Source organism: Arvicola amphibius, chromosome 5, assembly GCF_903992535.2.
Source record: "Arvicola amphibius chromosome 5, mArvAmp1.2, whole genome shotgun sequence".
Classification (NCBI taxonomy): domain Eukaryota; kingdom Metazoa; phylum Chordata; class Mammalia; order Rodentia; family Cricetidae; genus Arvicola; species Arvicola amphibius.
Window position 1 is genome coordinate 9760326 of NC_052051.1, and position 24846 is coordinate 9785171.

The following is a 24846-nucleotide window of genomic DNA, read 5'->3' on the forward strand; positions in this document are numbered from 1 at the left end:
TTTGCGAGATTCGGGCAAGGGGCAGGAGGTTAAAATACACAGACACAGACAGACAGACAACAACATGGGTCATCCTTGAATTCCCTAAGAATACCCCCTTTATTGTGTTCAGGGGCAGAATATATAGAGATAGCCACACCCCAGCCAAACCCACCAGAAACCACTCTCCTGCCATCAGGAACTCCTGAAGGTCTCTTGCTCAGAGCAGCTGTAGGCACTCAGATTACAAGAAATTCAGGATCTGGGGTCTCTCTGCTCCCAACATCTCCCCCCTAAATTTTTTATAAAACAGTGTCTGATCTTAAGTATTCAGGGGGGATGAGGGGTCAGTATCTCCAGGTAACATGTACTTCTGGCACTGCTGTGGCATCCGCCAGGCTAGGCACTGACTGGGCTGAGGCAATGTGCCTTCCACCACAGCCACCTAGCAAAGCTCTGTTCCAGCTGTCTTCTAGCCCCAGCTGCATTAGTTCTGGGTCCACACTGGTGCATGAAGTGGAGCAGAACTCAGGGAAGCAGGCTTGCTCCTCTGCAACCACTGAAGAGGCCCCACTTAGGGAATTTGGGCGTTGTCAATCTCTCTAGCTACTTCCTGCTGAGCTGGGACGCCGCATTCTTAGGGGAATTTACTGCAATTTACTAGTAGCGCTCAGATGCCGGTCTCGGTCGTGCTGCGCTTCCGTGCCCTGAGGCCCGTGCTGGAGTGGACCTAGCGTTCTTGCCTCAGTCCTCGAGGCAGGTCCCGGGGTTTGCATGTGTCGCAGCCCCTCAGTGCCCATCGCCTGCTGCCACTCACACTCCACTGCAACATTTCAGGAGGTCTCGGGGATTCAAACCACATGAATATCGAATAAATCCTTAGGCTCTCATCGTCTGTGGAGACAAAAACAGAACCTCCTTTCCAAAACATCAAATTCTTAAGCCCATATTTTAAAGTCAAGATACCTTAGCAGTTCCTAGAATCAAATGTCTTTTTTTTTTAATATTTATTTATTTATTATGTATACAATATTCTGTCTGTGCATATGCCTGCAGACCAGAAGAGGGCACCAGACCCCATTACAGATGGTTGTGAGCCACCATGTGGTTGCTGGGAATTGAACTCAGGACCTTTGGAAGAGCAGGCAATGCTCTTAACCTCTGAGCCATCTCTCCAGCCCCTCAAATGTCTTTCTCCAGTCCAGAACACAAAAGACAACACAATCAACATCATACATCTGTACACATTTATCTTTTTAAGCTATATACTTTATCTTTTCCCAATACATAAGTCCCCTCCGGCCAGGGACAACCCTGTTCGTTTACCCCTCTTTCTCGGTTGGAGTTCCACTTGCTGCCAAACCGAGCGAAGGACGTCAGGATTAACACATGTACCCCAATCTACCCTCATCTTCTGAGGGTGACCTCTCAGCGTTCCCTAGTTCCCGATATCTCGGTGGAACCTCCAATTGCCGAGTTCGCGAGATTCGGGCAAGGGGCAGGAGGTTAAAATACACAGACACAGACAGAAAGACAACGACATGGGTCATCCTTGAATTCCCCAAGAATGCCCCCTTTATTGTGTTCAGGGGCAGAATATATAGAGATAGCCACGCCCCAGCCAAACCCACCAGAAACCACTCTCCTGCCATCAGGAACTCCTGAAGGTCTCTTGCTCAGAGCAGCTGTAGGCACTCAGATCAGGGGATTACAAGAAATTCAGGATCTGGGGTCTCTCTGCTCCCAACAACTATCCTCTGTGGCTGATGTGGCTCTACAGTGATAGACCTGAGGGCACAGACTGGTGCTCCAAAGCCCAAAGCAGCTATTGTCTGGCTCTTTAAAGTAAATACCTTCTGAGTGCCTGTCTGGGCCAGAGTGTGGGTTCATTTGCTGCTAATGAAGCCAAGTTGAGTGGCTTAACTTGTTAAGTGTCCCTGCAAATGTCACAGCCAAATCCACATGAGATGAGCAGGCGCCAGGTCAAAAACTGGCAGAGCCCAACTGAGCGGTTTATTTTCTTAAACTTTGGGGGAAAGTCTCCAGGTGACAGCTATTACAATAAAGCTTCAGGGATGGCTATGTGGAAACCCCCTTGCAAAGGGCACCTCTACTGCGGAGCACCTGTGACCGTCACCATGAGAACGGGCTCTAGTGACTGATACACAGTCAGGGAGGAGCAATTTGTTTTGTTTTTTAAAGATTTATTTATTATGTATATAGTGTTCTGTCTGCATGTATGCCTGCAGGCCAGAAGAGGGCACCAGATCTCATTACAGATGGTTGTGAGCCACCAGGCGATTGCTGGGAATTGAACTCAGGACCTCTGGTAGAGCAGTCAATGCTCTTAACCTCTGAGCCATCTCTCCAGCCCGGGAGGAGTAATTTGTCCTAAAGTAAAGATGGAGTCTGTTGACAGAGGGTGCAAAGTTCATAAGGATGGTTCTGTTCTCCGAGAGACAAAGCTCAGGACTAACGCCTGTGCAATGCTTAGCCTCTGGGGCATTCGGGTGAAGGCTGGCTCCATAGGATAGCAAAAGATCTCCAGGTTGTCAGACATCCACCCAGCCTTCAGACTGACTAGGAGGCCATCATTTTCTTCTCTTGAAGAAAAAAATCCTGCGTGCGTATTTTTTTAAATATTTATTATGTATACAATGTTCTGTCTGTGTGGATGCCTGCAGGCCAGAAGAGGGCGCCAGACCTCATTACAGATGGTTGTGAGCCACCATGTGGTTGCTGGGAATTGAACTCAGGACCTTTGGAAGAGCAGGCAATGCTCTTAACCACTGAGCCATCTCTCCAGCCCCCCCCCCACGCGTGCATATTTAACCATTTTGGTTTCTGCTTTCTGTAAACTGTACCTCCTATGTGAAATCCAATTGCCTCCTTTCTGAGCACAGTTTAATAAGAGTTCTGCCATCTCTGGGACCAAGGTCTCAATCTGTGAATCTCTACAGTGGGAAGCAAGATTGAGGCTGGGGATGCCTACAGCACCCCTCCCTCTGCCTGTGGCCCAGGAGCTGAGCCTTCTGGTCTAGTGAAGTGAGTGGAGATTTAACGGTGTTGCCCTAGCATCCAGGGGAGCAAGACATGGCTCTGGGGATGGTGACCACTGCTCAGGTCTACCTTGCAGCTGCAGCATTGAGATCACAGAGTCTCCTGGACCTCTGCTGGTTTCTGCTGCGAATGGACTGAAAGGAAAGCTCGCCTTCCTCCTCTATAGTAGGAAGATCCTGCCTCACCTCAGCGGATGAGGCAGCCAGGCATCCCTGGAAGCGTGTAGGGCTGGGCACCAGGAGGCTCTGCCAACACAGAGACCAATTCAGGGCCAGGAAGTATACTGAGAGAATAGCTTACCACTCATCATGAGCTGGGGTTTGCACTGCTGCCATCTAGTGGGAAGAAGAAAACTACAGCCAAAGTGGATTGGCCTCAGGTGCTCACAGTACCGTGCCTGAATGGGTGGCCTAGAGAAGTGGACTCTCTGATGGTGTTTAACTGCTTGGTATAAGCATGCTGGGGATAAGGAAACTGGGGAGGGTCTTATCCTTGAGGAAATGGTGACAGGGGCTGCTTCCCTGAGTTCACGGCATCTGGTTTGGCTCTTCGCATCTCAACTGGCAGAAAGTGAGAGGGGACGGGGCGTGGAGGTGGACTCCTGGAGCCCAGCACTCAGTGAGAGGGGACGGGGCATGGAGGTGGACTCCCGGAGCCCAGCACTCAAGAGACTGAAGTAGGAAAATCAAGAGTTCAAGGCCTCAGCTACATTGAGAATTTGAGGACAGTCTGGTCTGTGTGAGATCCTGCAGAACTGGGGGCTTAGCAAGTAAAAGCAGTGGCCACCAAGCTGGTGGCATGGTGGAAGTAGAGAAGAGACACCCACAAACTGTCCTCTAATTGACACACATGTACTGTGGTTCATGTACACATACACACATGGGGGGGATTAGAAAAAAAGTCATTTTTTAAAAACTAGAGGCCCTGGAGGTCTCAGAGAATCCCTCCCTCGGGGGATAACGTAGAACCACTGTCACTTGTGACTAGGAGAACAGAGGGACCTGGCCAATGGTGGCCCAATACTAGATTGCCAAGCACTTGTGAAACCCCTATTGAGGACCCTTTTATACCTGAAGGCTGAAGGCCTCTCTGTTGGTTACTTTTCTGTGGCTGTGCTGAATGCCACGACCAAGGCAGCTTAGAAGAGTTTATTTGGGCTTGCCATTTCAGAGGGATAAGAATCTGTCATGGTGGGGAGCGTGGCAGCAAACAGCAGGCATAGTGGCTGGAATAGGAAGTTGAGAATCCTCAACCACAACCACATGCATGAAGCAAACTTCAGTTGACACCTAGGGCTTTAATCTCAACGCCAGCCTCCAGGGATGCACTTCTCCAGCAAGGCTGCATCACCTGACCCACCCCAAACATCAACACCGACTGGCGGCAAAGTGTTCAAATGCCCAAGAGTACGGGAGACATTCATTCAGACTATCACAACCTCCGCCAAGCGATGTCCTTGGTGGTTTCCACATTAGAAATTAAAGCCAAAACATTAATGTACCCATATTATAATAACAGCAGACTGGTTGTATTAATATGACATCTTAATGAGCAGACACTATCTTCCAAGGCAGAAGCTGATGGGAAGCATGGCCCACACCTTTGCAAGACCAGTAGGCAGGCTCCCATAGCTGTTTCTGTATGCAGTCCCTTGCAATGTGTCATGTTGCTTGGTGTTGACACACACATGTGATGATGCTCTGGCTTCATGTATGGTTGGGAAAGGAGACTGCCAAAACACAGGAGGTGGCTTTCCTTTCTTGGTCATTTATCTTTGCATCTGGAGCCCAGTGTCTTGTGCACACTAGATGAGAACCCATCCCTGAGCTACATACGCAGTCCTGATAGTGGGAGTTGTTTTCCTATCCCTTCTTTTTTTAAAAAAGCTTAAGTATACAGTGTTCTGCCTGCAGGTATGCCTTCAAACCAGAAGAGGGCACCAGATCCCATTATAGATGGTTGTGAGCCACTATGTGGTTGCTAGGAATTGAACTTGGGATCTCTGGAAGAGCAGCCAGTGTTCTTAACTGCTGAGAGATCTCTCCAGCTCCCTTTTCTTCTAATATTTTTAGAGTAGTTTTGGGTGTAGACAGAAATTGAACCAAAAGCACCTCCCATATATTCCCAGCCCCCACTTCCCACAACCTCTCCTGTTCTGGCCATCCTAAACAAAAGGTACACGCTGTCACAATCGAGCCTACATGGGCACACCATCATCACCAGGGTCCTTAGTTAAGCTAAGGTTCCCTCTTGGTGGTGTACTTTCTTGGCTTTGAGACAGGGCTTCATGTATGCCAGGCTAGCCTCCAGCTTATTGTGCAGTGGAGGATGACTTTGAACACTTGATTCTTGTCTCCACCTCCCACATGCTAGGATCACAGGAGCACACCATCATACATGACTTTTTAAAATAGCATACTTTTTTATTATTACTAAAACGGGCCATCAATATGGCTCAGTGGATAAAGACACTTGCTGAGCAAACCTGCCAACCTGTTCAAACCATGGAACCCATAATAGGAGGAGATTGATTTCCACACTGGTACTCAGGAGAGTTGGCGCTGGCATGCTCGCTCTCTAGTAAAAGTTCAAAGGTAACTCCAAAAGGGATATAAAGGCTAGGTATCACGATGCATGCCTTTAATTCCAGCACTTTAATTTCATGCACTGTAATTCCAGGAGGCAGAGGCAGGCAGATCAGGCAGATCTCTGAGTTCAAGATTAGCCTGGTCTTCAGAGAGAGTTCCAGAACAGCCAGGAATACACAATGAGACTGTCAAAAAAAAAAAAAAAAAAAAAAAAAAAAAGGAAGAGGGAATAAGGTGATCTTAATTGTAAGGCAAACTTAATGTCCCCCAGTACTCAGGAAAGTAGAAGCAGGAGGGTCAGGAGTTCAGGGAACAATCTAGGCTACATGAGGCCCAGGGGTGGAGAGGGAGCTGGTAACAGTCAGCCTGGTCATTCTGTAAGTGCTTCATCATCTAGGGGCCAGAAGTCTGTCCAAGCCTCCTGCGCTTGTCACTTCTTACCTTGAATTGTTCTGTGGCGGAATTTAGCCTCTGAACTTTGCTTAACCTATATCTTAGGATCCCTTGATGTTTGACTCACTTTCTTGTTCTCCACCCGGTGACTTTTGGTTCCTCTTGTCTGTGTGGCCACCAAACAGAGGGGGAGGTCCACCTGTCTACACTGTCATCTTGATCAAATCTTGCATCACTCTATGACAGTTAATTGTCAACCCAACAACCTAGAACTACCTAGGAGACAGGCCACTGGGCATGCCCTGGGGGCATTTCCTTGATGGAGTTAACTGAGGTATAAAGACTGGATGGCACCGTTCCCTGACTGGAATCTTGTTTAAATAGAGAAAGGGGGCTGAGCAGCCACAGGCATTCATTCCTGTTTCCTGATTGTGGCTGAAATGTGACCAACTGCTTCAAGCTACTTGCCCATCAGGGTGGACTGTATCCTTGAACTGTGAGCAGAACCAAACCCTGTAAGTTGCGTCTGTCTGCCAGGGTAATCACTGGGTATCACAGTAAAGGGAAGAGGAACTAAGACCTAGCCCTGACCAAGCCCCATAACCTTGACTCCTTATGTCTTTGAAGGCGACAAGCCACACAAGTGTGAGTTCTGTGACAAATGCTTCAGCCGGAAGGACAACCTGACTATGCACATGCGCTGCCACACGAGCGTGAAGCCACACAAGTGCCACCTGTGCAACTACGCGGCCGTGGACAGCAGCAGCCTCAAGAAGCACCTGCGCATCCACTCGGATGAGCGGCCTTACAAGTGCCAGCTCTGCCCCTACGCCAGCCGCAACTCCAGCCAGCTCACCGTGCACCTGCGCTCGCACACGGGTAAGCCCCTCCCCCAGGAGCTCCCTACTTTGCTTTCTCTATTTCTTCACCGGTGCTTCCTTACAACACAAGTGACTGAGATGAGCTGCTGGGAGAAGCACAGGAATTTGGAATCTGACCCAATGCAGCTTGTTCAATCTTCTTTGCCAAAACACCAGTTTTCAATAGAATAGTGTGATGGCTGTATTTTGTAACTACATAAAATACAGGTGGGGATGGCTACCCATCACAGCAGCCACATGTCAAAGGATGCATCTCAAATAAAAATGACTGGCCAAACTAGGTGTTTTTAGTGTTTTGGTTTGCTCTCTGCCTGGCAGGCATCGTTTAGGAATGTAGCAAAGCCAACTGAATGCATTTGTAAACCATACGCATCTTGTTCTGGAATGTTTCCCCTCGCTTCTTGGTAGGTAGGACTCCACAAAACTAATGTTAGCTAGATAAAACCAACTCATTATAGTGCGCACCCATACGCACACAAGTAGGTGGAGAGCTGAGGCATTAACAGTGAGATACGAGCATTTCAATAAACTGATAGATGGCGAGACCATAGAAAGGTGTTAGCATTTAAAGCTGAGTTCAGCCGGGCAGTGGTGGTGAACACCTTTCATTCCAGCACTCGGGAGGCAGAGGCAGGTGGATCTCTGTGAGTCTGAGGCCAGCCTGGTCTACACAGAGAAACCCCTGTCTCGAAGCAACAACAAAAAAGAACTGGGGAATGTAGCCAAGTTAGAGCAATTGCTTAGAATGCGTGAAGCCCTAGGGTCTGTCCCCAGCACCACATAAACCAGGCATGGTGGTGCATACCTATTGTCCCAGCACATGGGAGATTAAAGCAACTCTGGGGGTCAGAGATGAGAGAAGATCAAGGCCAGGCTGGGATACACGAGATCCTGTGTCTTAATTAGGGTTTCAGTGGCTGTGAAGAGACACCATGACCACAGCAACTCAATTAGGTGGCTTATAGTTTCAGAGACTCAGTCCATTAGCATCGTGGTGGGAAGCAAGGCAAAACATAGGCAGACATGGTGCTGGAGAAAGAGCTGAGAGTTCTGTATTTTGATTCGCAGACAATAGGAAGTGAACTGTGTCACCGGGTATAGCTTGAGCATAGGAGACCTCAAAGCCCACCCCCACAGTGACACACATCCTCCAACAAAGCCACACCTTCTAATAGTGCCATTCCCTTTAAGGGCCATTTTCTTTCAAATTACCACACTGTGTCACAAAGTAATTTACTATGAATGTATAATTATTTTTTTAATTTAATAAAGCTTTATTTTTCCAAATATACAACTGATTGAACCTGTTCATGCATCTTCACCAGCAGCTGGGGCATCTCCTCCCTTTGTGTTTCTAGTGTGAAGTACTTGGGCTCTCTGCTTTGAAACCAGCTTGATAAGTGAACATATAATTCTATAGCCAGCACAACTATCCCACATGCACGAGGAACAGTAGTCTATTCAAAGACTCAAGAGTTTAATTGAGTAAAGAAATGAAATATGTTAGGCCCAGCAATGAATCCTGGAAGCCAGAGTACTTGGGAAATTAGGAAGAGTTTTGCTAAATTGATTGTATTGCCAGCAGAAATGCAGGTAAGGTCCATGAAGAGACAAAACAAAAAGGCTTGAATTAAAGGTAACGCTGCTAGGTAGGGGGTAAGGACACCAATAAGACAAGGCCCTCTAAATCAACAAGGTCAATACACATATGAACTCACAGAGAGCTAGGCAGCATGCAGAGGGCTGCATGGGGCTGCTCCAGATAGGGTCCTAGAGCTGGAAGAGTCCCTAGCCCAAAGCTATCTCCTATTGAGAACCACTTGCAAAGGAAAATTTTCTTTTCTCTCTCACTGAGGAAACACTGTTCTTAAGGGTAGACTGCATACTCAGTAGTAGAAGACCAACAGAAAACAAACTCCGTGGCATCTTTGGAGGTTCCTCGTCTTGTAATGTCATGTCAAATTTTTTTAATTTTTTTAGTCTTATTTTTTATTGTTGTGTTTATTTCATTTTATTTTCTCCTGCCACCGCCACCCACCCACCCACAGGGTTTCTCTATATAGATTTGGCTGTCCTAGAACTCACTTTGAAGCCCAGGCTGGCCTTGAACTCACAGAGATCCCCCTGCTGCTTCTGCCTCCTGAGCGCTGGGATTGAAGACGTGCACCACCACTGCCTAGTGATCTCTCTTTTTGCCCTGTAGGTCCTTGACACACCTATCATCGCTTCCAGTTGAGTGTCTCTGTGGGATTCCCAAGTGTGCAAACCAGTGGGTCTCTGTTTCTTGTGCCTCCTCTTGGGTGCTTTTCCTTCTCTTTGTTTTGTCCTATTCTAATGTGTTGGTTTTTGTTTTATCATATTATTATCCCTTAGAGGCCTGTTTGTTTTCTAGTGGGAAGAACCTGGATGAAAGGGGAAGGGGTGGGGAGGAAATGGAGTAGAAGGAGGGGAACTATAATCAGCTTATATTTTTGTGACAAAAGGGTCTGTGGGTGGGGTGGGGGGGACTTGAGTTGCTAGTTATTTAACAAAACTTCCCAGAAACTTAAAAAAAAGTTAGGGGATGAAACGTCAGAAATTAGAATTATTATTTCTGAATTGTCTAGGAAGAAAATTAATCAATAAAGAATCTTGCAAGTCAAACAGTGACTCACGCCTTTAATTTCAGCACTCAGGCAGAGGCAGGCAGGCAAGCAGATCTGAGTTCAAGGCTAGCCTAGTCTACAAAACAGGTTTCAGAACAGCCATGGCTACACAGAGAAACCCTGCTTGAAAAACCAAAAACCAAAAATAAATAAATACAAAACCACCCTGACAATTTGGAATTTGTTGCAAAGAGAAGAAAAAGAAACTCAGTTCTGGTGTGGGCCGCTGTTCTCCTTAGAAGGTAATGCTGGGAAAGCAGGCCATTGCCATGGGCACGCGGCTGATGAGTATGAGCAAGGATGATTTAGGGGCTTTTCTGTAGCTGATAACAACTAACGTAGCCATCCCTATGATTACTAAAACCTCTACAAGGCCTTCAGAGAAAATTTTCAACTGCACCACCTTGGAAAGCTGTGTCTTTTCCACTGGTTGCCCCCAGGGTGTGGGGCCTGCCACCTTTGTGTGTTAGCTTTTTAGATAGTTCCATTCTGAACCAGGCAAAGTGCACGCCTTTTTAAGCCCAGTACTTAATAGGCAGAAGCAGATGGATCTCCGTGAGTTCAAGGCCAGTCTGGTCTACAGAGTGAATTCCAGACAGCCAGGACTTTAACACAGAGAAACCCTATCTTGAAAATAAGATTTTTTTTTAATGTGTATGGAAATTTTGCCTGCATGTTTGTATGTGTACCACATTGTGCAGTACTTGTGGAGGCCACAAGTGGGCGTCTGAGTCTCTGCTACTGGAGTTACAGGTGGTTGTGAGTTACCATGTGGATGCTGGGAACTGGGCATGGATCATCTGCAAGACCAACCTGTGTTCTTAACCACTGAGCCGCCTTGCCTGCCCTGTGTCTGTAAATCTTATTTGAAGAATTCATATGCAACATATATTGCATTTCTAGAAACCAAGTGTAATTGAGTGTGGACTTGGTGGGGGCGTGGTGCGTGAGTTTGGGCCCCTGCCACTCGAGCTTTCTGAGCGCCGGTTGCCTCATCCTTAAAACAGGGCAACAGCACTGAGTTATTAAACATGGTAAGTTTTGTCATTGGGAAGTTGCAAGGAACGGTTCAAAAGACCTAGCCATTTCCTGGTCAAGTATATGATGTATGTCTAGGTAGTAATTCTGCTGCCTGTCCACGCTAATGTAATCATCCCTTCCGTTGCTAGGGGACACCCCCTTCCAGTGCTGGCTATGTAGCGCCAAGTTCAAAATCAGCTCGGATCTGAAGCGCCACATGATTGTGCACTCGGGGGAGAAGCCTTTCAAATGCGAGTTCTGCGACGTCCGCTGCACCATGAAGGCGAACCTCAAGTCGCACGTCCGCATCAAGCACACCTTCAAGTGTCTGCACTGTGCATTCCAGGGCCGGGACCGGGCCGACCTGCTGGAGCACAGCCGACTGCATCAGGCTGACCACCCCGAGAAATGCCCCCAGTGCAACTACTCCTGCTCCAGCCCGGCCGCCTTGCGCGTGCACAGCAGGGTCCACTGCAAGGACCGGCCTTTCAAATGTGACTTCTGCAGCTTTGACACAAAGCGGCCCAGCAGCCTGGCCAAGCACATGGACAAAGTGCACCGGGAAGGGGCCAAGACAGAGAACAAGGCCCCGCAGGGGCGGGACGGGCCGCGGGAGAGCGGCCCCCACCACGTGGCCCAGATTATCACCCAGAGGGCCTTCCAGTGTGACAAGTGTGGCGCCTCCTTTGTCAGGGACGACTCTCTGAGGTGCCATCGGAAGCAGCACAGTGACTGGGGTGAGAATAAGAACTCGAACTTGGTCACTTTCCCATCAGAAAGTGTTGCTTCAGGGCAGCTCAGCCCACTTGTCTCTGTGGGGCAGCTGGAGAGCACCCTGGAGCCCAGTCATGACCTCTAGAGTAGCATGAGTGGTCTTAGGAATCTGAACAACGCCTTGCCAGCCCCTCGTGGTGACACCATGAGGAGGACCCCTTGCCTTCTCCTCCAGAGTTGGCAGCCCCGACCTCCCCAGCCTCCAGCCCCAGGAGGGCAGAGGTGCCAAAGGGAGGCCACAGAAACAATTGCCCACAGTCCAGCTGCCTCCTTAGATGATGCACTGTGGCTTGGGTCATTCAAAGATGGGAGCCACTAAGCACTCCTCTGCCCCGTTGAGGAGAGTTGCTCTGTGTGGATTGTGGTTTGAAAGCTGACTGGTCTCTGATGGAGTTAGTAAGCTGGCAAACCCAGAACACCCATCTAAACTGAGCTGTGGGGGGAAAGGAGTCGGTGCTCCATCAGGGTCTATGGTAAAGCTCATTCTTAACTTGGGTATGACTGTTAGTGTTGCTCTTATACATTTGTGTGGTGTCTTTTCTGGGTTTTTTTGCAATAAAAAGTGAACTCTAGAGAGGGATGTGAGCGGCTTTACAATCATGCTTAGACAGGCTATCCCCACCCCAGGCAGTAAATGAAGGCAGAGGCTCCTAGGATCTTCCAGTGGAAGCGAGATGCAGTTTGAACTGATGGTGGCGCCAAAGATCAAGCTAGCCCTAAAGGCCTGCTGTCAGATGGTACAGAATTTGAACCGCAAATGGAAAAAGTAAAGTCTGGGGCCCAGGGTGTCCTGGACAGGGTCCCAGGTGAGTGGACCAGACCAAGACTGGGGTCTTCCACGTAATACAGAGGACCCTAACTCAGTCCTCCGATCAGACCTGTCACTCAAAGCTCCAGCGTCCAGATTGTGCAGTGGTATTTCATTTGTATTTTAATAAATAAAGCTGGCCTGAAGATCAAAGTAAAACAGCCCCACTGGGCAGCCTTACAGACCAGGCAGTGGTGACACACACTTTTAATCCCAGTAGCCATACTAGTTGCCATGGAAACCAGGCGGTGCATTCCTTTAATCACAGTGGTGCATGTTTTTAATCCCAGCACTAGAGAGGATTATAAAACTGGAGGAGACAGCTCTTATATACAGTCTCACTCTGAGATTTCTGGAGGCAGGATCGCCATTTTCTGACCAAGCTGAGGTAAGAGCCAGTGGCTGACTGTTTTGCTTTTCTGACCTCAGGCAAGTTTATTATAGGCAGAGGCTCTATCACTGAGTCACACCCCAGCTCCTCACTGGGGGGTTCTAGGCAGTGGCTCTATCACTGAGCCCTATAGGATTCACCTGTTAGTCATCTGAAATTCTGTTTTCTGCCCCAGCTGGTTTTCTTTGAGCACTGCCCTTGTTTAATATGAAATTGTATGAGTTGGACTTGGTGAGCTAGCCTGATATCAATTAGCAAGTTTGTTTGTTTTCTAATTGCGGTGCACCACACCCGTCTACACTGTACGCGCCACCATACAGTTTGTGAACCAGGCAAGGGGCTGAAGATTGAAACATACAGAGACACAGATCATCCTTGATGCCAGAATGCCCCATGAGTGCCCCCTTTATTGTGTTCAGGGGCAGCTTATATAGGGATAACCACGCACCAGAAACCATTCCCCTGCCATCAGGAACTCCTGAGGGTCTCGTGCTCAGAGCAGCTGTAGGCACTCAGATCAGGGAAAACAAGTTGTTTACAAGAAATTCAGAATCTGAGGGTTCATAGCTCCCAACATCTATTTATTTTTATTATTTATGTACATTGGTGTTCTGCCTGAATGTATGTCTGTGTGAGGGTGTCAGATTCCCTGGAACTGGAGTTGCCGTGTGTGTGCTGGGCCTTGAACCCAAGTCCTTTGCAAGAGCAGCCAGTGCTCATAACCACTGAGCCATCATCTCTGCAGCCCCCTTGTTTTTTGCTTCTGTTTTGATTTTTGGATTTTGTTTGGTTTTGTCGGGGGGAGGGGTTCTTTTTCGTTTGTTTGGGTTATTTTGTTTTGTTTCGAGACAAGGTTTCTCAGTGTTGCTTTGGAGCCTGTCCTGGAACTTGTTCTGTAGCCCAGGCTGGCCTCAAACTCACAGAGATCCGCCTGCCTCTGCCTCCGAAGTGCTAGGATTAAAGATGTGCGCCACCACCACCCACCTTGTGTTTTGTTTTTGAGACAGGGTCTCTCTACTTAGCACTGGCTGTCCTGGAACTCACTACACTGACCAGACTGACCTTGAACTCACAGAGGTCTGCCCCTGCCCCGGGGATTAATGATGTCCACCACCACACCCAGTTTACTTAGCAAATCTGGATTCATAGTACACACAGGGGAGCAGAAAGTTTGGGGTCAGGTGTTGCCTATTTTAGACATTTGGGGCTACAAAGGCTCCCTTGCAACCACTCAGCTCTGCACTGTTTTTCAGAATTTAGATTTCATTTTATATGTATAATGTTTTGTCCGTATGTATGTCTGTATACTACACGTATGCCAGGTGCCTGTGGAGGTCAGAAGAAGGCATTCAGAAAGATCCCTTGGAACTGGAGTTAACAGATGACTGTGGGCTGCCATGTGGGTGCTGGGAACCAAACTCGGGTTCTATGTAAGAGCAACAAGTGTTCTTCTGAGCAATGTCTGCGGCCACAGCTTTAACACAAAAGCAACCAGAGGTGGCAAGACGGAATGAGCAAGTCACGCAGTGAAATACCATGGAAACAGGCCCTACCTGCCACCTGACCCCTCCGGAACAGTTGTTTGAGCTAAATCGACAGAAAAATGACTTGCAGAATGCAACAGAAGAGGCCAGACCCATGAATTCATGAAGAGGTTCATGAATCGGGCTGACAGAAAGTACAGTCAAGTTTGTTGGTGATATTTTAATTTTAATAAATTTTTAAAAAGGACCTTCAGCTGGGTGTGGTGTTGCAGGCTATAGTCCCATCATTCAGCAGGCTAAGGGACTAAGATAATGAGTCCAGGCCAGCCTGGGCTACATACTTTGTCTTTCAAAAAAAAAGATGGAGGTATAGAATAGCTCAGTTGAAGAAGAACACTTGCCCAGTGTGCTCAAAACCCTGGTCTAGTCTTGAACTCCACACACACCAGGCAAAGGTGTGTACTGAAATCCAGCAGTGAGGAGGTGGAGACAGGAGGATTAGAAATTCAAGGTCCTCATTAGGAGAGATTGAGGCCAGCCTGGGGTACCTGAGCAGACTGATGCATACCTACAATCCTAGCACTGGATAGGAGGTTCGTGAGTTAAAGGCCAGCCTGGGCTACAGAGCAAGGCCCTGTCTCAATGGTTGGGGGGGGAGAGAGAGTCTTGGAAGTGCTTCGGGAAGGGCTGTTTCATGCCAACTAGGGTCCGGACTGCGTGCTGGAAAACTGGCTTCCTCTTCTCTTGATTCCTCTCAGCTGTGAAGTCTTCCAGGCTCGGCTAGGAGCCCATAGGGCACAAACTCTCGCTCTTTCGCTGGGGGTCCAAGAAGGAAGTTGCCTCAATTCTTGGTAGCATCACCACCAGGTGACACATAAGCCCCAACTCTGGGTTACCCTGACTGCCCCTGTGAATCCACTCCAGAGCTGGAACCAGGACATTAGCATCAGGTCTAAGGTGAGGGGCGGCAACCCAGGCTCCAAGTCTGCTGTTGTTTGTGATTCTTCTTTCTCTGCTCCTCCCTCCCTTCCTCCTCTGCCTCTTCTTTCTCAGTCTCACATAGCATGTATCTCAGGTCAGCCTCTAACTCCCTAGGTAGCCAAGGAAGACCTTGTGCTCACGATCTCCCCCCACCTCTACCTCCTGAATGCTGGCATTATAGGCACACAGCACCAAGCCAATTTGCAGGGTTCAGCATATGCTAGGCAAGCAGTCTACCAAGGAAGCCACATCCCAAGCCCTGAGAGTGTGTGTATCGTTAGCACAGTTGCCAGAAGAGGATATCAGATCCCCTATTGCTGCAGTTACAGGCCATTCAGGGTGGAGGCTGAGAGTCAAACTCAGGTTCTCTGAAAGAGCAGCAAGTGCTCCTTAACCACTGGGCCATCTCTCCAGCCCCAAGCAATATTTCCTAAGCTAAGCGTGAGTGAATAACAGTCCCGTGAGTCACCACTTTGCTCCTGTCCCAGGATTTGCTTGGAAATCAGAATGAAATGGGTTCTGCAAACGTACACAGGTTCCTGTGTATAAAGTGTGCAGGGCTGGCTTATGTAGAGTTGTCTCTCTCTCTCTCTCTCTCTCTCTCTCTCTCTCTCTCTCTCTCTATCTATCTATCTATCTCTCTCCTCCCTCCCTTCCTCTCCCTCTCTCTTTTCCTCTGCCCCCCCATGTGTGTACATGCAGCTGTACATGTGTAACCAGAGGTCAACCGTAGATGTTATTTTTCCTCAGATGCCATCATCCAGGCTTTGAGACAAGGTTTCTCACTGATGTGAAGCCCAGGACATAGGCTAAGCTGGCCGATCATCCAGCCCAGGGATCCTCCTGTTTCTGACCCAGCTCCTCCCAACCCTCACCCCCAGTGCCGCCACTCCTGGTATTTTTTTTCTCCCTGATATTGTCTTAGCCCAGCCTTGTACTTTATATGTAGCCCTGAGGTTAGTCTTGAACTCTTGTTCCTCCTGCAGAGTAAGAAATATGTGTCCTGCCCCCCCCATTTCATTTATATGTGAGAGAAGAGACATTCATGCCACATACATACAGCACCATGCAGGCCAGAAGAGGGCATCAGATCTCCTGGGGATGGGACTTCAGGCAACAAGGGTGCAAAGAACTGAATTTGGGTCCTTTGGAGGCGTGCATGCAGGCAGAGATCCACTGAGCCGTCTCTCCAGCACTGCACGCACTCCTGGCTTCTTTGATGTGGCTTCTAGGGACAGAGCTAGGATCCCCATGCTTGTGTGGCTGTCACTTTCCCTACTGAGCCATCTTCCCAGGCCCCAGTTTTGGTTTTGAACAGCTTTGTGTTACAAGGTTTGTCCAATTCACTGAGATTTCAGCCCCACCTTTACCAGGTGCCGGAGGCAGGGCTCAGCCAACACCAGCCCCTCCCTGATGCTATTCTCCCTGCCCAGAGCTTTCCAGCTTGTCTCTACCGAGCAGCGGTACTTAGAGTGACAGATCTGGGTAGGCGGTGACAGAGCAATCCCAAAGAAACTTCGTTTTAAAAATATCTTCTCGGCAGAGTGTGTATGTCCAGCACGTTCAATGTGAGTGCCCGGCCTACCTGAGCGCCAGTGTGACCCGTGACCAAACGCGGTCAGTCACCGCACTCCGCCGCACCTTTCGCTCCAGCCACGTTCATCTCCTAGCTGAACAGCCGAGCCCTTTGACCAACAGCTGCTTTCCCTCAGGCCCCGGGAATCCCTGCTCCGCTTTCCCGGAAGCCACCTGCTGTGATAAGCTAAAGGGTTGAGTGTCGAAAACCCTGCCTCTGGCTGGCTTTCTGGCTGAGGGCTCTCTACCTGCCTTTTTCCTGTGTCCATATCTTCAACACCAGGCCCTCGGTGTAAACTCTAGGAAGGACGGCCTGTGCTCCCCTTCCCCTGAAGACCGCTAGAAAATTGCTTTCTGGTATTTCCTTGTCTCCATCCAATCTCATGGTCGTTGTGGGGCAAAGGATGCTGGGAGGCAGCTCTGTGGCTTCTTAAAGCCTGGAAGAGACTCCGGGCGAAGGCTGTCATCTACACTCTGAGGGCAGGGTGGGCTTATTAACCTTGGAACTGGCCTTCTCCTTTGTGTGTCTGGGCGTACACATGCCTGTGCCTGTTCCTGGGGAGAGGTGTGCACATGTGTGTGCATATACACTTGGAGGTCCCTGGAGGTCAGAGGTCAACCCTCAGATCTTATTCTTTGGCCGTTATCCATCTTTTTAAGTGTTTTTGTTACACCCCCTTGACTCCCCCCTACATCTCTCTCTCTCTCTTTCTGTCTGTCTGTCTCTATCTGGTCTCTTTGTCTCTGTCTCTTTGTGTCTCTGTCTCTCTCTGGGGTCTTGTGGGGGTGGGGGGAAGCATGTGTGGGCCACCTCATCAGTGTCCAGAGATCAAAAGACAACTTGTGAAAGCCAATCCTCTTCTTCCACAGGATGGTTCTAGGGACTGAAATCAGGCCACCAGGCTTAGCTGCAAGCTCCTGTACTAGCTGAGCCATCTCGCCAGCCCCCATCTGAACTTGTTTTCGCCTCCAGGAGGCAAACATGACTTGGGTATTATTGGTGAGCACTTGTGACTTTTGTAGGTTGGCAAGACAAATGTAAGGAATCAAATGTGTGTGACAAGGACTGGGCCTGCAGCCGCTGGAATTATGGTCCTTGGAGGCTTAGTTTAGGCTGTTAGCCCTTAGCTCCTAAATATAGCACTTTCTCCTTCTTCTCCCTGAGGCAGGCAGTAGCTGTCAGTTACAGCAGGGAAGCTTGTAGTTTAGCCTCTGGTGAGATGACTTAACAAAGCTCTTCGGATGCTGAGCAGCCAGTAGTGTGGAACGCTGAGCTGCCTTCTTCTTCCTCCTCCTCTTCCTCCTCCTCCTCCTCTTCTTCTTCCTCTTCCTCTTCCTCTTCTTCTTCCTCCTCCTCCTCTTCCTCCTCCTCCTCCTTCTTCTTCTCTTCTGCCTCCTCTTTCTTTTCTTCCCAGATACAGGGTTTCTCTGTGTAGCTTGGTTGTCCTGAGATTCACTCTATAGACCAGGCTGACCTCAAACTCAGATCCTCCCGCCTCTACCTTCAGAGCGCTGGGGTTGAAAGTGTGTGCCACCCCATTGGCTAAAATGGACTGCTTCTTAGTTTATGCCTTAAATCACAACACCCAGGAAACCAAAGCAGAAGGAGTTCTAGGCCAGCCAAGACTATCTAGATAGGGCCCCCATCTAAAAAAAAAAAAAAAAAAAAAAGATTGGGGGAGGAGTGTACTTCCAAACTGATGAGCTTATTAAAATTTCTGACCTTGAGTAAACAAGATGGCTCGCTGGGTAAAGGTGCTTGCTGCCAAGACCAACAACCTGGGACCCACAGAGTGGGAGGAGAGAAGCCAAAGCCCTCAGATTCTCCTGACCTTCACATGCATCCCACCGTACACACAACATATAGATTTTCTTTTAAAGGCAAGTATGCACCTTTAATCCCACTACTCTTGAGGTAAAAAAAAAAAAAACAGGTGAATCTCCATGTGTTTCAGGTCAGCCTGGTCTACATAGTGAGACCCTGTCTCACAAAAACAAAACAAAACAAAAAAAAAAGACAAAACAAAACCATAAAAGGAAAATGGGTGTGCACAAGGGCCACACAGCAGCACCATGAAAGGGAACAGGTACAACCAAAATCTGAGAAGAGGGCGGTTCCCTTGTCAGGTCACACTACGGGTGCTGAGGGAGTACACAGGCCTTCAAAGGAACCGGGACCCACTTGCGTTAGCAATGAGAGTGGCTCAAAGGCCACTGCTAAACAGAAAAGAAAAACGAAGGACAAGGCAGTGGCCCAGAACCCCCTAAGAGGGTCATCCTCTTGTTGCTTGTAATTTTTTACTACATTTTCATGTATTTATTCTGTGTGCATGTGCACGTGTATAGGTGTGTGCACACGTGTGCCAAGGAATGTGTGTGAAGGGGAGAGGACGATTTGCTGTCTGTTCTCTCCTCCCATCTCATGGGTCTGGGGATCAAGCTCAGGCTTGGCAAGCAAGAGACTGCTGAGCCATCCCTCCAGCCCCACACACTTACTGGTTGTTGGTTGGTTTGTTTGTTTTTAAGATTTATTTATTATGTTTACAGTGTTCTGCAGGCCAGAGAGGGCCCCAGATCTCATTACAGGTGGTTGTGAGCCATCATGTAGTTTCTGGAAATTGCATTCCAGGACCTCTGAGCAGCCAGTGCTCTTTTTGTTGTTGTTGTTGTTGTTGTTGTTGTTTCCCGAGACAGGGTTTCTCTGTATAACAGTCCTGGCTGTCCTGGAACTCGCTTTGTAGACCAGGCTGGCCCTCAACACACTGAGATCCACCTGCCTCTGCCTGCCAAGTGCTGGGATTAAAGGTGTGTGCCACACTGCCCGGCTCAGCCAGTGCTCTTAACCTTTGAGCCATTTCTCTGCACCCTTTACTGTTTTGACACCCACAGCAAAATACCAATATATGTTAAATAAAAATAAATAAATTTAAATTTTTTAATAAAAAATAAAAATACATAGATGGAGCAGCAATTGCAGCTCAGGAGTAGAGCATTTACGCCTCCAGCATAGCAAAAATGTGTGTGTGTGTGTGTGTGTATTGTCTTAAAAGATATAAAAATAACTTTAATAACGGTTACCTCTAGTAAGTAAAACAGATGTGGAAAAAAAAACTTTTTAAATCTTTTTTTCCTACCAGGCAGTGCTGGCGTACGCCCTTAATCCCAGCACTCGGAGGCAGAGGCAGACTATCTCTGAGTTTGAGGCCAGCCTGGTCTACTGAGGGAGTTCCAGGACAGCCAGGGCTACAAAGAGAAACCCTGTCACAAAAAAACAAAAGAGAAAGACAAAACCTTTTTCTTACACCTGAGTGGGATCTATGTGCATATGAGCGCAGATGCCTGTGTGGCCAGAGGCCTCAGCTCTCCCGAGCTGTGAGCCACCTCACGTGGGTGCTGGGAACCAAACCAGAGCAGGACTCACTTTTACCACTGAGCTGTCGTCTTTTAGTCCCTCCGACTTATTTCTTGATGCAGACCCCATCACTGAACACAGAGCTCAGCCACTCTGCCGCCCCAGGGGTTCTGGCTCCCCGAGCCCAGGTCAGGGGCACAAATTGGCACTGCTACCCCTGGCTCCTCCTGGATGCTGGGATCAAACTCAGGTGCCTCTCACCAGCCCCCTAGGTGTGAATTAAAAGAATGCTTCCACCTGAATGCACAAAGCGCTTACTGTGGATAGGATTATTTCCTTCCGCAGGATTCCCCAAAATTGAATTACTGGGCCAAAGGTTCTGCAATGCTTGTGGCTCTTGCTTCTGTGTTAATTTAGACAAGCAGATCACACTACAGCATTAGCAGCTTCTTGACATCAGAGGAGAAGTTTGTAAAAGTCTACTGCAGGAGGGGGTTCCAGGAGATGCTCAGAGGGGAGACACTGAACTAGGGCTCCCTGGATCAGAACTCTGTCTGAAACCGTATGCTCCTGGTTCAGCAAGAGATCCTGACTCAAAAACAAGGTAGAAGCCAGGCAGTGGTACACACGCCTTTAATCCAAGCACTCAGGAGGCAGAGGCAGGGCAAATCTCTGAGTTTGAGGCCAGCGTGGTCTGCAGAATTAGTTCCAGGACAGGCTTCAAAGCTACAAAGAACCCTGTCCCGAGAAACCAAGGTAGAGAAGGCTGTCCATCGCTCAGATGGGTAGATAACCGCCGCCAAGCCTGATGACCTAATCAAAATCTCCAGAACCCGAACGATGGAAGGGAAGGATCCACTCCTGCAAGCTGTCCTCAGACCTCCACGTGTGAGCATGGCTGGGGCACAGCCCCCCCCCCCCCACAGTCTGTTCTAGGACCACAGTTTGCATTTAGTGGGTGATATTTTAGAATCTCAGGCCATGCAGACGGTTCAGTGGGTTCACTTGCTACCAAGCCTGGTGATGCGAGATCGAGCTTGGGGATCTACATAGCATTAAGAAGAGGACCAACAACTCCTGCAGGTTGTCCTCTGACTTCCACATGCTGTGGCATGTTGCATGTATGCACACACGCATACATGTGTGTAGACACACCCATGCTTGCATGCATGTACAAACACACATGCACGCACACCACCCACACACATACAGGCAGACAAAACACAGAAACAGACACACATATACACAGATACACACATATACACACAGACACACATAACTTAATCTCAACTGGTCATGATGGTAAATGCCTATAATCTCAGCACCTAGGAAGCTGAGATAAGATGATTGCCAAATTCAAGACTCTTCATAGTGAGACCCTGTTGAAAAAACAAAACAAAACAACAAAAAACCCTCAAATAGTCCTAGGTTATCCTGGAATTCACTATGTAGATGAGGGCTAGCCTTGGACTTGTGATCCTCCTGTCTCTGCCTCTCAGGAATTACAGTGAGAGCCACCATATCCTACTAGGTTCTGAATGAGGTGTCACACACAGCCGTAAAATCCACCAACCCTCGATCACAACACAGTAAGCTTTGTAAACACCAACTCATTTGAAACTTGGCCTCTTGAATGCAACATTTTTATAGTAACCGTCCAAAAGGCATGCTATTAAAATTTTGGGCTTTTTGCACCAAGAGTACTGGGAATTATCCTTCATTCCCTCGACTCACTCAAGCGACATAAGTATCACTTGTCCATAGATCCTAGAACTCAGCAAATGCTGGCCCCTCTAATGGGACAGGGTGTGCTCCCTGTGACCTGACGCTGCCAGCACAATTGGTTTTCGGTGATGACTCCACTTGCAATTGGCCAAGAGGGAACCATTTCCATCGATTACCTCTCAGGGCTGCTCAGACTCCCACATTTAAATGTAAATCTTAACAGTGGAACAGATGGAGATCCGGAAGGGCTGTGAGAGCTGGGAACCACAATCAAATAAGTAGACAGATCTGCAGACGAGGAGCTCATTGTGAAAGAGGGAAGAAGGCAGGAGGAAGGAGGAGAGGGAGGGAGGCGAGGGAGGAGAGGTAGGAGGAGGAGGATGAAGAAGAAGAAGGAAGTAAGAAGAAGAAGAAGACGAAGAAGAAAGAAGAAGAAGAAGAAGAAGAAGAAGAAGAAGAAGAAGAAGAAGAGAAAGAAAGAAAGAAGAAGAAGAGGGGCCTTGAGAGCTGGACGGGGGTAGAGAAGCCGCTGCCCTCTAGCAATCTCTTAAAGTTTGATCCTGCTTGATTTCTTATTGCAATTTATTTGAGAAAGAGTATCACTATATTGAAACTCACTGTGTAGACGGGGGCTGGCCCTGCATCCTGGGGGCTGGGATTAAAGGCGTTAGAGATGGAACCAGAGCTTCATGCACGCTAGGCAATGCTCTGCCTGCTAAGCCACAGCCACAGCTTCCTCAGGCATCACCTGATGCTCACTCAAGGTCTAGTCTCTTATTTTCGTGTGGCCATGTCCCCGAGGAGGGGTTTCTGAGTGGGGAGCTGCCAGTACTCCACCTCTCCTTAAGGTGTCACTAAGTGACTCCACTGTGGCTTTCCAAGGGCTGTGGCCACCGAGCTGGGTGGTCAGAAGGGACAGGGGCAAATGACTCGGTGTTATGACAAATCTCCCATTTCCTCCACTGCCTGGTGGACAAAGTGACAGGGTGCTGATGTGCCCCACCTGCTCTGCCAGCTGGTCTGGCACACCTGGTCCTCCGAAGCCCTGGAACTTTCTGTTTGAACCTTCATAAATGGGCCACACAGATAAGTCACTTACTGTTATTGGTCCTCACCCTACCCCCCACCAATACTACCACCCACTGAGGACCTAGTATTATCACTTGGGCTCTGGGTGGACTCCAGAGAAATGTACCTGCTCTTGGCTGGAGAGATGATGAAAAACACTGGCTGCTCTTCCAGAGGACCTGGGTTCAGATCCCAGCACCCATATAGTGGCTCACAGCCAGCTATGGCTCCATGTGGGTTGCTGGGAATTGAACTCAGGGCCTCTGGAAGAGCAGCAAGGGCTCTTAACCACTGAGCCATCTCTCCAGCCCCAGGTTTTTATTTTGTACTGATGCTAATTTCTTCATTCTAAAAAAATATGTTATGGTTACACAAGAGAAGCTGGGGGACATATATGGTGGAGCAACACAGCATACTCCCCTACAGCAATGCCCTTCCTAATTACATTGTTTTCCTAACTTTCTTTTTGCTTCAGCTGAGACTGGAATAGTAGGTGACACACACCTCTTAGTCTCTATCAGGGCCGAGTTTCAGAAGTATCTGGAGTTGCAGAGGGCAGTGTTGTGGCTTCAAGTTGCCCAACTGGCTTCAGACAACTTTGGACTGCCACTGGTGAGGTCCCTCTTGGTGACATTATGCACGTCTGGGGTGACTTAAGCCCTATTTCTTTGAAAATGGAATTTGAGAATATGAAGGCTTAAGCTCCCTAAACTGATTAGCAGGCACCAGAAACCTGAGGAGGCCAATGTTGCCTGAAGACTGGGATAGATCTTCTGACTAGTCCTGCCATTCTGGTCACTGACCCAACTCCAGTGTGGGGAGAGAAGTTTCTGATACTGTTAAAATAAATATGGCGTAACCTGATAAAGACATGTAGCATCCGGTATTAGACAAATTAAAGAGAAAAACAAAACAACAACAACAACAACAAAAACTCTTTAAGGCAAGTGCAAGCACATAAGCAACTGGTCAAAGCAAACAGTGTTAAAGATGGACAGAGGCCCAGCAGTGGTGGCAACGCACCGCATCCTTAACCCAGCATCCAGGAGGCAGAGGCAGGCAGATCTCTGTGAGTTCTAGGCCAGCCTGATCCACAAAGCAAGTTCCAGGATAGCCAGGCTGTTAATGATCTCAAAAAACAACATACAAACAAAAAGATGGGTAGATGGCTCAGAGGTAAAGGTGGTTGCTGTCAAGGCCGGTGACCTGAGTTCAGTCCCCATGATCCACATGGGAGATGAAAACTGGCTCCTGAAAGCTAATCCTCTGACCTCCGCATTCACAGACAGGCAGAGGCACACCTCTCCCCCAAACAAACAAACAACACTAGGTAGTTTACCTTGCGCAGCTGTGAACCTAAAGTGTTCATTTATAGCATAGATATGTGCTATGCTTCTTTTGCCGGGTTCCTTTGTTTTAGAGTGGTTTCCTCTGTGCTTTGTTTTTTAATTTTTAGAATGACATTTATTTATTTGCAGGGTGCGCATGCAAAGCATGTATGTAGCATTCGAGGTAACTGCAGAAGTTGAGTCCCTCTGCTTCCGTCGTTGGCGTCCGAGGGATGGAACTTAGGTCACCAGGCTTGACAGCAATCACCTACACCTGCTGAGCCGTCTGGTTCACTTTATTTATTTATTTTAGAAATAAGGTTTCCTGTAGCCCAGGCTGGCTTCAGACTAACGGCATAGCTGAGGATGACTTGAATTTCTGACCCTCCAGCCTTCACCTCCAGAATGCTGGGATTTCAGGTATGTGTGTGATACCACACCCAGTTTAATTCGCTCAGTTTTCAGGTGGAAGATGTATTTGAAAAAAAAATAGGGATGTGGGGGTGGTGTGTAAAATCATGGAGTCTGTCACTTGTAACCGGCTGTTGGTTTGCATTTGCCTAGAATATATAAACTGTGTGTGTGTGTGTGTGTGTGTGTGTGTGTGTATCTATATCTAAATCTATACATAGTTTTTTCAGTAATGTGTTTTGACCAAAGCCTTTCTACCCCTGAGCTGAGTTACCCCCGTGGCTCTTTTACTTCTAATTGTGAGACAGTATCTCCCTATGTTGTACAGGCTAACCTTTGAACTTTCAATCCTCCTGCCTCAGCTTCAGCAGAATTACAGAGCC

General features: G+C 48.3%; 1 protein-coding gene across 1 annotated transcript in view; it reads left to right on the top strand.

Annotated features, from left to right (window-relative positions):
* Zfp64 (ZFP64 zinc finger protein) overlaps positions 1–11920 on the top strand; it is a 63822-nt gene extending 51902 nt beyond the window's left edge. The window contains exons 8-9 of the mRNA XM_038331838.1: positions 6648–6899; positions 10716–11920. Coding sequence (XP_038187766.1) covers positions 6648–6899; positions 10716–11425 — 962 coding nt within the window. The 3' untranslated portion in view covers positions 11426–11920. The remainder of the gene's footprint in view (positions 1–6647; positions 6900–10715) is intronic.
* Positions 11921–24846: the final 12926 nt, after the last annotated feature.